The sequence below is a fragment of the Thermobia domestica genome, chromosome 2 (genome assembly GCF_964235325.1).
Source record: "Thermobia domestica chromosome 2, izTheDome1.hap1.1, whole genome shotgun sequence".
NCBI classification, from domain to species: Eukaryota; Metazoa; Arthropoda; class Insecta; order Zygentoma; family Lepismatidae; genus Thermobia; species Thermobia domestica.
The window spans coordinates 330,399,107-330,415,582 of NC_137455.1; the positions used below are offsets into that span (position 1 = coordinate 330,399,107).

A 16,476-nucleotide genomic window follows, 5' to 3' on the forward strand; every position below is an offset into this window, starting at 1 on the left:
ACAGATGGAGAACGAGATTTAGATGTCTGATTAAAGCAGTCTAAAATCACATAAAGTACAGGCTACGATTATACATATTGTTAGCTATAGTGAAGGTTAAGAAAGCACCATAGAATGTGATGTCGAAATATATATATATATATATATATATATATATATATATATATATATATATATATAAAGTAATTAAATTTTATACTCAAGTAAGAATCGAAATTCATTCAAGATTGTAACCATACTTATATTACGCTAATTTCGGTATCTTAGTATTTTCAATTAAATCATTTTTAACTTCAGATTCGAAAATTAGCGTATATGTTTGGGTGGGAGAGGAGAATACATCGATCGGTTCCCCCGATATTAATTTTAGTGGTTTCGTAATTCCACACTGAAATATAGAAAGGATACGTAATCTATTATCGCTACTAACAAGCAATAGTCTACTATAAAAATAAATCTCTGAATAGTAGTAGTAGGATTTGAGTTCATAAAATAATACTCGTACAACCGATCTCCTTTAGAAATTCAAACAGTATATTTAAACTTTCAAGAACCCAATAATCAACATATATTTAACAATTCAACAATCAGTATTGCATTATGGAAAGAGAATTTAAATAGATTCAATCTTAGACTATTACCCAATTAACAACGTAAACTATTCTGCCTCAGTAACAGGTAACCTGTTGTAATTAGTCATGCATATTGGTAATAATGCAGGAATCTAATTCAATTGAGAAAAACGTAGAAAAGCTGTAGGCAAAGTGCCTAAAACTAACAAAATGGCAAACTGCCCTTTAAATGTAAGAATAATATGATAAAGGAAGGAAAAGCATATAACTTACGTATCTCGCTGCCTTATTAAGCCAATCGTGCTATCAAATAGAATAACTAGCTGACATGAGGTTACAGCACTCCACTTTAAACTTCGTGAATACATTCAAATTCTAAACTTGAACAGAATTATACTTTGGATGTCACTCGTAGATTATGTATATAGAATAACCTTTTTGATATAATAACTCGATCACAAATTATGATAATAGTAGCGAAACACAACCATTATACTTCCTCCCTCGGACGTTCCAGCACAACTATGGCCACCTATAGAGAGAGCTCATCCGTCGTGCTAGTACGTCCCACCAGAGGGCACAACCAACAAAAACAAAAGAATAGGCAAGAACGAAAAAGCTATTTCGGTACAAAATAATATAATAATATAAATTATTCCTAGAGACACCTTTCTATAAATATTTAATAACCATTGACATAAAATCCATAAAATCCATGGATTATATGTTACAAGATGGAACATGAAGTGACCACAATTTTCCATATGGAGCAGGATTTTACTTGAGTTTATTAAATTTTATAGCGTAGTTTTATAGTTTTCAAAACGTTGCCAGAAAATAAACGATAATTGTACAATTTTCCAACATAACGTTTTAAGACACATATTTACAAAGTTGTGAATCTACAATAGTCAATCTTTTAAAGATTTCCTTCTCGATTTAAGCAATGTGCTGACATGTTAAATGTTACATAAAATACTGTTGGACATAAATAATATTGTAACTTGGGAACCGACGCTAACAGAAGTAACAACACACAAGTTTTGCCGATTTGTAATCAGAGCAAGATACTAATGTCAGTAAGGTCCTCTACACATATTTTAAGACGTGTTCCACGAAGTGCTCGATCAGCGGTGGCTGATGCACTCGCAGATCTGTTAAATGAAATAAAAATCCCACCAAATGATACAAAAGACGGGATCAACCTATGTCTGTTCCCATTTGTTGCTTTAGGTGCTCCCAAACAATCAGATAATATTAAGAATCTGACTTCTTGAGTGAAGCAACGAGTTCGCCTCTGGTGCAATATTGGTCATGACGCCTTAACCTTGCCTTCAACAAAGATGAAGAAATCTCGATTAAACCCGAAATTTTCCAGTTTGAAGATTGTAGAAAATAAACTTGCCGATCGTGACATTCGTGGAGCAGTCAGTCTTTTAATTTCTGATGACATGGTTGTGGCCCCGGACACTTCTGTGTTGGAGAAACATCCAGCCCACCCTGGCGGTTTCATTGGGTCGAATCTTCCTGATGGTCAAAATATTTTTCAAGGAGTTCCGACTATTGAGGTTCAAAATGCAATTAACTCCTCTCTGTCAGGCAGCGTGGGAGGTCTAGATGGGCTTCGTCCATCACTCCTTAAAGACCTTCTTTCTTGTCAAATACTGGAATTGAAGGGAAAACTTCTAAAATCTTTGTGTGATTTATTTAATTTAATCATTTGTGCAAAAGTACGTATAGAAATTTGCCCGTTGTGTTTCGGTGCCAAACTTACAGCGCTGAGAAAAAAGGATGGTGGTATTCGACCCATAGCGGTTGGGAATGTTTGGCGCAGAATATCGGCAAAAATTGTATGCTTTAGAATACGTGAGCCGGTTAAGAACTTTTTATCCCCCCATCAGCTTGGTGTTTGCGTTCCTGATGGTACCGAAGCAGCTGTTCACGCAACTCGAATTTATTTCTCTTCTACTCACAGTGCTACTAAGGCTACTAAAGCAGTTATCCGTTGTTCATCAATGCTATGCTCAACTCAGTGATCTGTTTTTCGACGGAAACACTATTTCTTCGCAGAGAGGTGTACAACAAGGTTGTTGGGGTCAAAAGTGTTAAAAGTTTCTGGATACATTGTATAAATTAAAGAAGAACGTAATAAAGATTAGAACGATGGTTTAAAAAAGAAAAAGAGTATGTAGGTGATTGTTTATATGTGTAATTGAATTGATGTCACAAATTGAGCCATAAGTGGCTGAAGTTATTTGTATGTGTACTAAGAGCCATAAGTGGCTGTAGTTGTTTATGTGTTTGATAGGAGCCATAAGTGGCTTAAGATAATTATATTTAGGTAGATGAGCCTAGAGGGACGATTTATGTTTTAGGTTTAATGTAATGCCAAGGTGGCTTACGTTATTAGAATACTTGTGAAATACAGGACGTTTATCGACTTGTGGTTGAAGTATAAACCTAATAAAGGTTGGCTATGGAAAGAGTAGTATCGACATTCATTCATTGACTCTAGTTGATTTGAAGTGATACTTTGCTCCTTTTAGATACAAAAAGTAATTTTACTATCCTAACAAATGGCGCAGTCCTTTTTGCTATAACTATTCATTCTTTAGTTAAATCACTGGACACCGAACTAAACATTTGGTACTTAGATGATGGAACAATTGGTGTTGAACCTAAGATGGTTCTTTCATCCTTAATACAAATAAATGAGAAGGCATCTGATCTTGGCTTACGACTTAACTTTTCTAAAATGCGAGGTTGGTTGTCTTGGTTCAGACGAAACCACATTCGACGAAATCTTTAAAAGATTTAATGAGGCTGCTCCAGACATAGGTCCTCTAACAATTCAGAGTTCATGTTTTCTAGGCGCTATTCTCACCTCGGAAGCACTTACTAACGTGCTATTGAATAAAATATCTAATTTAGAATTGTTCTTGTCTCGACTTTCCTCAATTTCAGCCCATTCAGCCTTTTACCTTTTACGGGCGTTTTTATCAATCCCTCGCTTAACATTTTTTTTTTTTTTTTTTTTACGAGGCTTTCCATGAGATTTCATTGCTGCAAAAATATGATATTGTCCTGAAAACTGGCCTAATTTTGAACTGCTCCATGAATGACGACTCTTGGATGCAAGCATTTTTGCCTGTTAGCTTGGATCTGGCCTGTTGGCTTGCCTGGGTAATCTTGGTATTCGACGAGCTGTGAATATGATGATTCCTACATTCTTAGCGTCCTATCACGGACCTTTTCGTTTAGTCGAGAATCTCTTTCCTCAGGGTTATTGTTTGGACCCAGGTGGTTCAGTTCAAGAAGGCTGTAGTAGGTGGGCAAGTTTAGCAGACACAAACCTCCCAGAAATTAGCAAAAGGTGGGTGCATGGTTGCTTGCGATACCTTCCCCGCCTTTAGGCCTTCATTTGTTAAATGAGTTTTCGAATTGCTGTTGCCTTACGTTTAGGCTGTTGCCCCCCCATAATAATAATAATAATAATAATAATAATAATAATAATAATAATAATAATAATAATAATAATAATAATAATAATAATAATAATAATAATCATCATCATCATCATCATCATAATCATCATCATCATCATATTATTATTATTATTATTATTATTATTATTATTATTTGGATATATACCTTTTAAAGAATACTGTATATTTTGAATGTTGGAATTAAGCCAATTCAGCTTTAGTATATATTGTGTAATTGTTCTCCAGTGAAAATGGATAATTAGAAAATTGTGTTCTAGCTTATAGCAATACTAAAAACATGTATTCTAGAGTATAATTATTTATTACATACAGTTGTATGCCTTATTGTATCACATACAGTTGTATCATCTTTATCAGAAGTAAGAAACGATTCGTCTTTCTTCCTTCTGTCCTGCAGATAGCTCATTTTTATTAACAGAATAAATTATTATTAAAAGAATAAATTTTTTAAACTTCTTGTTTCCTTTGTTATAAAGACTACTGACATTGACAAATTAAGGTTGGTTTAAAGGAACAAGTTTTGCCGATAGATGTCACTACAGTCTTCGCATCTCCCTCATGTATTTTTTATCTTTCAAGAAAATTCACGATTTCTCTTACAAATTTCAGCCTAGAGACTTAATTTTTAAAGAAGGAACTTCATAACCTATCGAAGGCAACAATCCGTGCCGATTTTTTATTTAGAATTTTTTTCATTGTTGAAATGGCTTGATTGTTGAGGTGGATATCCAAACCTTTAACAATATAACTGTTTCCACAATGAAGAAATTTCTAAATAAAAACTCAGCACGGATTGTTATCTTCGATTCTTATCTTTAATTTTTACAATACTGCGTCAATATTGTTTATACGTTCTAGCATACTGCATTTTGTTCTCGATTTCTTCTTCTTCTTTTTCTTCTTCTTCTTCTTCTTATTATTATTTTACAGTAAGTGTTTTCTTTATCAAGTTCCAGCAATTGGTAAACAAGAAAGTACTTAAAAGAACTGTCATAACCATTGTGTGTTTCCTGGAAAGAATATTTTAAAATACTAGAGAGAGAGAGAGAGTGAGAGAGAGCGAGCGCTAATTAACATGTTTACATTGGCTCACTGTTCCATGTTATCTTGAGACTGAAGACGTACAACGGTCGATGACAATATTGATAAAGCTTGAGTTTGAGTAAGTGGTTGAATACCTCTTTATTTGAATGGTGCACTGGTGAATACACCTACTTACTTTTGATTCTCTTCCAAGATATTCCGACAATTTTTTTAAATACTAATGGGTGCATCGCTTTTTCTGGGAATCCTTAAACCTATCTATACAGCATATATCAATTTGGTATGAGATATCTGCTCGCGTAAGAATTTTGTTTTTTGCCGCTTATTGCGATTACTACATTCTTCAAATTCTTTAGGTGGCCAAGCCGCTTTACTTTTCAGCTACATCTTCGGTTTCTTTAAAGAATAAGACCCTATTGATATTGTAACGTGAATAACGAAACATATGTAAGGTGTCCCTAATATTCAAAGCCCCACAAGAAGAGACGTCACTTTCTTCCCCTTTTAAATTATGAAAAATGAAAAAGGAGAGGAAAGAAAAGCCCGTTCCCACACGGCTAAGTATATTGGTGACACGAAGGGTTAGGTTATTAATATTCTGAATATAGTCTAGGCATCAACTTGACAAAAGTGCTATCCTTTTCGAGTTTAAGGGCAAATCATGTAACAATTTGGCATCCGATATTTTTTGAATATATACCCATCACTGATCACAAAAATGCTGGATGCCAGAAAAAACACATCACGGGACGGGAGGGTAGGAGGAGGGGGAGAAAGCCGAAATTTTAGCCATTTTTATTATTCACTATATCTACGTAACTATTGTAGCTAGAGCATCCGATTTTTTAAAATTTTGTTTGTCTAATTATCTTCTACAATTTAATTTTTGGGCATTTTTGAGCTAAATATAATGGTTTTCTTATTATTTTCATTTTTACTCAGTATTGGTTGCGCGTGACGTCAGTTTTTTAGCCACAGATTCTTTACAAGATTGAATTCAGAAAAAAGTTTCCTCTAAAAGTTTTTCATCCTTTTATGGTCTTTCAAAAAATGTACACTTATATTAGTGTAGGACTAATAGTGCCTGAATTATAAGCGACTTTATTCTGTCCTGTGCGAAACTGATCACGGCGCGGCCCAAGAGTTACCTTACCACAAACGGTAGATATTAGTAGCTGATGATTATACAGGGTGTATTAGACCACCCGTCCCAGGCATTTTTCTGGCTCGTAGTGCACGTAAACACATCAAACAAAAAAGTAAATGACCAAATCAAATGCGAAGAATCAAATGGTGGTGATATTTTGATATCCAGTGGCGTAGCGGAAATATTTCCACGGGGTGTAAACTTAAAATTTCAAATAGAAAGTGGTATCAATTTCAATTTCTTTGGAAGTTTATTGAAAAAGAAACAACTTTTATAGGAAACAATTTTCGCTAAAGTCTACGGTTTGGCATCTACGCGTGTTATTTGTTGTTGAATTGCTACTATCAAGACCACCCGTCCCAGGCATTTTTCTCGGCTCGCAGTGCACGTAAACACATCAAACAAAAAAGTAAATGACCAAATCAAATGCGAAGAATCAAATGGTGGTGATATTTTGATATCCAGTGGCGTAGCGGAAATATTTCCACGGGGTGTCAACTTCAAAATTTCAAATTGAAAGTGGTATCAATTTCAATGTAATAATCAAAAATAATGTAATAAACAAATGACAATACACATTGTTACATTTCATATATTTCGAATATTGATGGGTTCTAAACATCATATTCTACACTTAGAAGAAACAATAAGAATACCTAGACACGAATCCGACAGTGATCACATGTGTAATAGGTATCTGTTGATTCGATAGGGATGCAGTTTCATGAGCCATCGCAGGATTCACACTACACCGAGTCTTCATTGAACGTTTCATTCAGTGGTGCTTTCCTTTTCATCTGGTCATATTCTCTCTTTGTCCGTGTGGTGGTTCATTAGCTACTTGCGACCTTCCTTTGGTAGTTCGTGTGCTAAAGTCACTTTTCATTCAATTTGTGTCTTATATGGTAAAGATGTTAGTGTCGCACTCCCTCCAGTTCTTCTGATTCGTGACGCTAAACATCTCTTGTGATTCTCCGACAATGGTGATTTACTAATGCAGAGCTCTTTACTAGTTGATGGACGAGAAGATTCTGATTTCTCGGTCATATGTAGAGAGCGTGGATCCGCTGGAGACGACGAACAAGAAGTAGCCCACCGCTGCCGAAGTGTGGATCTTCATAGGTAGGCCTAGTGTAACATGTTGCAACACGAATCATGTTTGCGGATAGATAGTCGGTGTCTGTGAATACCTGAGAGTTCAGTGAATATATTCCGGTGCAAACAAATTCATTGAGATCAATGATCATGCGGACACACCTTTCGGTATGCCTCTGAAACAAGTTGCGCTACATCGTACTCTGTTATCTTTACTCCAGCACTCTTGCGCATCCACAGTGTACAAGCTTCATTGTATGCGTCTTTAAACGGTTTCATAAAACACCTGTCAATGGGTTGAGCCTTATGATTGGTATATGGAGTTCTGAGCAGTAAATACTATGATCCCTCGCATACTGAATCACATTCAGTTCCTTATGGTTGGCATGTCCATCATCAACTACAGAACTGGGTTCTGAGGGGAAGGATGACAGAATTTCACAAAGTCTGGAACCAAATTAAGAATGTATCACTCGTTATCCAGTCAATACTTTGTGCTACAGCAGTACCCTCGGCTGAAGCATTAACCATCAGTCTCTCGTTCTCTGATGCGGAAATATGAAGAGGGTCAGTACAAACTGACCAGTAGCACTCATGCAGAACTTCAATGTTATATTCCGACCTCTTTCGCTCAACGTCAATTTGTTCAGTTTGCTCAACGTCAACTCGTTTCCATTTTTCACATATCACTTTGGAATTAACATGAACACACAATACCATTCTCATCCGCGTTCAATATTCGTGATGGTGGAAAAGAATATTTCTCAATCAGTATGCACCAATTTGTATAGGATTTATTCCTTATTGAATGTTGTTCTCAATATACTTGTAGACGTAGGTAATCTAAGAAAGAAACTCTACACAATCTTAATAATAACCAAGTGCTTCTTTGTAAATAAGATTTAAGAGTTTAAAAACTGATCATTTATAAAATGTGTTAGGCATATCTTATTTTATGTTTTTTCCTTACCGTCACAGTAAGTATTAAAAGGAAAAGGTAGTAATATATATATATATATATATATATATATATATATATATATATATATATTACTATAATATATATATATATATTACTATAATATATAAAGGATAGCAAATTGTTCATGATTCTCTCTTGAAGGCAATTTTGAAATCTGCTCTATTTCGTTCAGTACCATAGTAGTACCTAAATCGAAGGACTTGTAGCAAAAATAGCCTTTGTCAAAACAAGATTTTGTTTCAGAAAATGAATAGAAAGCTGCATGTTTAAGAAGGTATCAGAGAGACGTATAAAGAAAAAGATTTGCAAATTATCTCATAGTGTGTACAGGGTGGTCCGGAAGTGGGCGTACCCCTCCTCCTTTAGTTTCAACAGTACAGTGTTAGTTATGGTAGAATGTCTGTACACAGTTCCGGCGCGTCCCAAGAGTTACCTTCCCACAAACGGTAGATATTAGCAGCTGATGATGATTAATATATATATATATATATAGTGATAAGAAAGTGGGCGTACCCCACTTTAGTCTCAACAGTATAGTGTTATAGTTATGGTAGAATATCTGTACACAGTTACCTTGAAGTCTTAAGAGTCATAAACTACGATATGATCACCATACATGTCGTAACACAGCTGAATTCTGCGCCAAGTTCTCGCATATGTTTTGCGGAGATACTCCGGAGTCACGAGGGTGAAGGCGTGTTCCACAGCTGCTCGTAATTCCTGCGTTGTGTGATGTCGAGTGTTTCTTGTTGCCTTATGAAACACCAGAGAGCATTGTCTGGTGTCGTCAGATCGGGATTTCTTGAAGGCCAGGCAAAGGGAGCTGTTGAAGATGCACAACCTCTTCCAATCCAGCGGCCAGGAAACGTCTGATTCAGGTAATTGCGCATGTGAATCGCAATCTGCGAGAACTTGGCGCAGAATTCAGCTGTGTTACGACATGAATGGTGATCATACCGATGTTTATGACTCTTAAGACTTCAAGGTAACTGTGTACAGATATTCTACCATAACTATAACACTATACTGTTGAGACTAAAGTGGGGTACGCCCACTTTCTTATCACTATATATATATATATATATATATATATAGATAGATAGATAGATAGATAGATATATTAATCATCATCAGCTGCTAATATCTACCGTTTGTGGTAAGGTAACTCTTGGGACGCGCTGTGATCAGTTTCGCACACGACAGAATAAAGTCGCTTATAACTCAGACACTATTAGTCCTACACTAATATAAGTGTACATTTTTTTGAAAAAGCATAAAAGGACGAAAAACTTTTAGAGGAAACATTTTTCCGAATTCGAACTTGTAAAGAATCTGTGGCTAAAAAAAACTGACGTCACGCGCAACTAATACTGAGTAAAAATGAAAATAACAAGAAAACCATTCTATTTAGCTCAAAAATGCCCAAAAATTAAATTGTAGAAGATAATTAGACAAACAAAATTTAAAACAATCGGATGCTCTAGCTACAATGGTTACGTAGATATAGTGAATAATAAAAATGGCTAAAATTTCGGCTTTCTCCCCCTCCTCCTACCCTCCCGTCCCGTGATGTGTTTTTTCTGGCATCCAGCATTTTTGTGATCAGTGATGGGTATATATTCAAAAAATATAGGATTCCAAATTGTTACATGATTTGCCCTTAGAACTCAATTTTTAAGCCCCGATGCCTAGATTAAAGAACTTTAGGCAATATGACACAGTCTCAAAGTTATTCAATAGACCTATAGTCAACAATAAATTCAAAATTCTATGCAATACGAAGAGGAGTAGTCACCAATTGTGCAGCTATTGGTAATCTTAACATTTTTTTTTAGTTTTCACAAGTATTTTATAATCAACAATTAATAAGAAAACGGAGGTGAAAAGGTTCCAAGTTTATAACCACTACCTTTAATTATATAAAGTTTCGTGAACGTGGACCATATGTTGTGAATTATAAGTTGACAGGTTTACAATAAGTCAGATTTCAGATGCGAAGGTATAATAAATATTAAATTTTATTTTAAGTAGAATTTTGTTTTTAGCATTTATAGGAACATATTTCCCAACAGCTGCAAGTGGTGGCTCTATCTTAAATATCCAGTTTACATTTATTATTATTATCAACATATGCACAGTTTAAGTAAAGTAAGTAGGTTATATATTTCTTAGCTAATACATTGTTAATGGTTTATACTTTAGTTTGAGGCAGTAATTTCTTTTTGACACACACTAAGACTGTGACTAAAAGACTATTGATTGTGAAATTCTGACTTCAAATTGTGTTCTATTTAGGCATATTTATTTTAATAGAAAATATAAAAATATTAACTTTAAATATATTATTCTAATTTTAAAATGTAGTAGGTATCTTGGTCTTCAAATTTCACTGAAAATTGCATAGCTCCACAGCATATAAAGCGCTTTAAATAGTCACAAACTGACATGGTTTGGCAAGCGCCGAGCAGAAAATTGTTTAATGTACATAATAACTGAATAACCATTGCTATAATACCTTTCCTTCTGGTGTGAGTTAAAACGGATGGCTCTCACATGATAACAGGATTATTGACCTAAGACGCAACAGGGTTTAATTTATTGTCAATTAATTATTTTTATTTTAAATTTTAGCCAGCTATTCGACCGAAATACCTCACTGTGAGACGCTACCGAACGTAAATATTGTGTAAGTAACTGACTTGGAGCGTGGCCGTACAGTGCGGCTGCGAAAGGCTGGTGATCGACCGGCTACCTACCCGGTCAACTACTTATTGACCACTCCGGGTGGTTATTGTCGCTGTTTAGATGAATTACCTTATGTTTTAGAACACATTTTTAACATGTTCGAGATGGACTAGGAACACCATGTTTGAATCAGCATTATTTACTATCGTGAATTCCGTAAATTCCTAATTCTCTTACTTAAATTCAGGTGTCTATATACTAGAGACAGGGTCTGAACCCCTTGTTGTGTTGTGATATGGAATTCGTATCTTACAATACTGTATGGATAGATTTTCTCAAGACATTCATATTTCATCCTTTTTTTCTTTCTTTTTTTTATCAGTTGTTTCACTATGATTCATTTGCATTTACGATCGTCTCCTTTAGCACAAAGAACAATTACTGAATGTGCAACCTCATTTTTTTTTTTTTTTCGACTGGTAGGAACAGGAAAAAGCTCTCCGCTGAAAGTTATTCCTGCCTGATGGAAAATTTTGTATTGAACAAATTACTCTGTACGTTTATATGAAGCAAGTAGTAGTTATATTTAGTTGTAATGTTTTAATTTACGGCAATTTTAAAATAGTGATAGAACGTGTGCTTATTGAGAAAAAAAAAAATCCTCTTTTAAGAGCTCTGTAGTTACCTATATTAAAAATGCTTCGGCTTTTAAGAAAGAGATTGAGAGAAATTACTTTTTCGTTTGATACAATCTTTCTCACAAGGATATTAAGGGACATGGCGGCTCAGTGGTAGATTGCTTAGCTCTGGTGCGTGGGTCCCTGGTCCGATCCCCGGCCAATTAAGTTCGTGGTAGACAACATCATGTCCGTGTGTTTTTTGGGGGGTACTTTCGTTTCCTCCGACAATCTCATTCCACCAATTCTTTCATCCTTCACTTGCCTTAATCATCCATCTTCCTTACCCTATAAAGCATATTCGTTGGATGTTAAACTGAAAGATTTCGTACTAGGGTATTAATTTTTAATATTTTCTAGACACTTTTTTACTTTGATTTTCTTCCACAGGTCTTCACAGAGTGGAAGTTGAAGCTATAATAAAGGAAGAAGACCTTGCTGAGGCCTCTGAAGGAAGGTTTTACAACAAGATGAGATTTACCTTTATCCTAGACAATCTCATAATAGACTTATTCACTGGAGCCTCGACGTTGGTACGTAATATAGTTTCTTCTTTATGTGTTTTCCATGCTGGAGCATTTGAGTACTTGAAAAGGCCCAAACAAAATCGCCATTCTATATGATTTCTGTAATCAGGTAATAGCTCATAAAGCGGATTCGATTCGCGGTGGGGGTACTCGGTCGAAAAAGTGTAAAAAGCTTTTTCATGCCAGCCATCCTGAGTGGGATTTTCCTGGCTTTTCCTCTTTCTCACCAGGCAAATGCAGGGTGGTACCTAACATATAGGCCCCAGGCCGCTTCCTTCCCTTTCCCCGGATGTTGTGCTCGCCGAGGGACGTCATCCCTCATACGTGACGGGCTAACATGGCCATAGATACCGAGAGCCCAGACATGTAAATCCTAAATACTTCATAAAAGAAGTCATACATTAAAGAGGAATAGAAAAAAGGGAAGTGAAAAGAAGAGAGAGAGTAGAAGTTTAACAAACTTATTAGTTGATGATTGGCTAAAGTAGAAGTCGCTGGTTACTAGGCAGGTCTGTGGATATCGTGGTAATAGAGCAGGGCGGAAGTTCCCACGCTGACTTTAAGATATCTTAACGAAAAGTTAATAAAAAGAGTCGGGCAACCTTTTCTTACTTGCGGCTTACCTTTCAAAGCTTGTTCCTTAGTAAATATGGTATTGATCTCAAACGTTTGAAGGAGTGTTCACATCTGAAATTACGTTAAACGTTTATTAGTAAACCCATAAAAATATGAGTTTAGAACGGGAAATCTACCATCACTTTTTCACAGTCTCTTTCGTATGGTTTCTTCACTTTTAAGGAGCAAATTTAAATGGACTCTAGGGATAATTTTCTTCATTTCAGCAATTATACGATGTAACCTAGCTTTTAAGTCATACCGTGCTAAACTTTCACTGACACCTACGTTAAACAGTTCAAAATTATGGAATTCCTATACTTCTATACAGTATCTTTGCTACTGAGCGGTAAACATTGTAACCATTTGGTCGGTACGCTTTTAGTGAAAAATGAAAGAAAATAAAGAAAGGAAAGAAAAGAAATTAAAATTTCAGAATTTTTGTAACTTTTGGATTTCAAACAACTACAATAGCTCACACACAATCATATTCATACGTCTTGCAAATAAAATCAGAAAAATAAACACACTGCTGAACAAGACTGCCTTTATTTAATATAAAAACACATTTACACGTGACGTTTCGATCTTCTAGCCAAGATCCTCATCAGACGTACACTGAGTGGTACAAAAAACTACTCAAGTATATATACACAATTCATCTCCCTATCTGCTCTCTCATTGGCCCGTTCAAATAGCCAATCAGAACCTGTGGAAATCTATCTGAACTGAGCAATGGGAAATTCTACCAAAGAGGAACAACAAGGAGCAAGCAAGCATTGAATACATTAATTCACATACATTTTTCTGTATTTATCAGTAATATTTCTCCATTCTTTATTAATGCCGATACCTTTGGTCCAATTCATTAAGTTTACATCCCCTTCCTTTTCTATCCACCAGGCCTGTTTCCACTTTCTCGGCCACAACCTTTTTTTCCGTTCCAGCACAATAACTTCTTTCCAGTTCACATCATGTCCCTTTTCTTTTACATGTTTAAAGATTGCGTTAGTTTCTCTGCCATATTTCACATCACTTTTATGTTGTTTAATTCTTTCTTTCAATAATTTCCCCGTCTCCCAAATATATTTCATATCACAATCCATACAATTTATACAATAAATGACACCTTTCTGATTTTTTTTCTTTTTTCCTCCCTTTGCTTTTGACCATGTCCAACAACGTTCTGCTACCTTTTCTATACACCTTGACCCCTTGCTTTCTTAACATTTTTTTTTTTTTTTTTTTTTTTTTAATCTCGGTATCTTCTTCTAGCCCTACAATGTCTTTCCATACCCAATAATTGTTCTCCTCACTTTTACCTTTCAAGAGACCACAGATGCTTTAACGATATCCCTTTTACTATAACCATTCTCATACAGCTGTTCTTTAAAGATTTCCACATTCTCTTCTACATTTTTGTTACAAATTTTGGTAATTCTTTCTAACATATTTTTTTATGAAATTAACTTTTGTGCTTCTATCTACATTACTTTTCTTATTACAATAAATACCAGCATTACATTCTTTTTGATACCATTGAGTCTTAATGCTCTTCCCTTCCTTACTTATTACAATGTCAAGATAACATAATACACCTCCCTGCTCTGTCTCTAGTTCTAATTCTCTTCCCTTCTCCTTATCTTCAATATTACCAAGAAACTCTATCAACTCTTCTTTTGATCCTTCCCATATCCCAAAACAATCATCAACGTATCTACATAAAAATAGAGTCTTTTCTTTCTCCTTTTCTATCACATCCTTCTCCCACACATTCATAATAATATCAGACAGTACCGGACTTATCTTAGATCCTATACTTAAACCATCCTTAATCTTATATATGTCATTCCCAACTTTAGAGAAACCAAACTCCCATATTAAGTTGAGGACTTTCCTAACTTTCTTCCATTTCCAGCCTTTAACACATTCTCCCCCCATAACTCTCTTAATCGTATCAAGTATAGCACTGCTCTTTAGACTAGGGAACATGGCTTTAACATCTAAACTAAACAAAATACAATTATTATTAATTTTAGCATTACTGGTGTAGTTTATTACTTCTCTATAATCTTTAACTGCCAGAGTCTTTTGTCTGTCTCGTACCAACTCTCTGGTTTCAATTTCAGACAGCCGCGAGTAATATACAAGATGTAATTTTAGGGCCTATTACAGGAAGTATTTTATTATGTCAAATTCATATGCTAGTTTTGAGTGTATTGTGTAGTGATTCTCAAATGATGTGAATTAAAATATTTTTAAAAAAAACAAGTTTAGGTAACCTTTAAAAATCTTATAATTACACAATATAACGTGATAATATAAATTTGAATTTTAAGGCATGAAAATATATTTAATTTGTTTTCATTTCAGTATATTTAAGTTAGTGCTCATACAACTCTTAATATTTATATTCTTGAAATGTTTTGGGACTAGTGGTACAATTAGAATCTATCTTTAGCGTATATTGCCCAGAACGCTGTTCTCCGAACCATTTAGTCCACTGAGTCTCTCTTTCGCTCGCATTGCTGTCTCCGGACCAACGCTTTTAATCAGTAGGTCCACGTCTTACATAGCCTTGCTGCTGAACGGGACGTTAAACTGAACTGAACTCAACTCAAGCTAAAACTAACATACCATCAAATATTGACTGGTCTTTCTGAGGGAAGTATATGAATCACGCTATACCCTCAAATATTGGCCCTCGCGCGAACAGGAGTATATGGGATTGAACCCAAAACCTTAAAAAATTCAGACTTTAACTACTATGATAATGGCTGTATATTCCCATGTATTTTACCATAAGCGGCATTTGTTGTTAATCACCAATGTACCAAATGGTTTAGTAATCTCATTGTTTATATGATTTTAAATTTATGCTGGGAAGAAGGGAGGAAAAGTACATGTAGTATTAATTCAATTAAGTATAAGTGATCTTATTTATAATTTATTTTTGTGTAAAATTGCTTCATATTACATAAATGTTAATTCTGTTCTACCTTTCAGACTAAGGGCGGTACGTCGGGAAGAAACTTAGACAATGGTCTAGCTCGATTTAGCTTATATATATTGGCCCTGAAAGGGAAAATTTTGTCTGATGGCTCACTAGTTACATCGATTCTTCTGGTGGATTGCTTACTCGATGATACGAGAAAACATAGGCCGTTATCAGGTATAACACGACTTATAGAGAGAAAAGAGGCTGATATTGCTGCTAAAAGGATGTCTCTTGTTGCAGGGACTGAGACTGTTTCTCGAAGTATGCTAGATATTACATATCAGCAAAAGGACTCTGATACTTTCCGTAAGTGCCATTGTTTTTGTTTTAAAACTGCTTCGTAGCATGCCAAATTTTTGTTAAGATATTCCACAGGATATACCTATCTAATTCACCTTTTATTGTCACCGCAACTTATGCATAAGTAAACAGGATCATGAGGATATGCTGAGCTTCATGAAGTTTATGCTGAGCCGTATTATCAATATTGAGTTTGTTTGTGGCTATGAGGTCAGTGTACGCTCCTTGGGCGCAGTAGATCCAGGTTCGATTTCCAATGGAAGCTCATGTGGTTCGAATTTCACGTTAAGCTGTAGGTTCACGTCTCATATAGCCGCATTGCTGAAAA

General features: G+C 35.2%; 1 protein-coding gene across 2 annotated transcripts in view; it reads left to right on the forward strand.

The window, feature by feature from the left end:
• The window catches only part of Vps13 (vacuolar protein sorting 13C), a 426,449-nt gene that overhangs the window by 171,938 nt on the left and 238,035 nt on the right, over window positions 1-16,476 (forward strand). For both annotated transcript variants that reach the window (XM_081749100.1, XM_081749101.1), the window contains exons 25-26: window positions 12,099-12,241; window positions 15,857-16,154. In XM_081749100.1, the coding sequence (XP_081605226.1) occupies window positions 12,099-12,241; window positions 15,857-16,154 (441 nt within the window). The remainder of the gene's footprint in view (window positions 1-12,098; window positions 12,242-15,856; window positions 16,155-16,476) is intronic.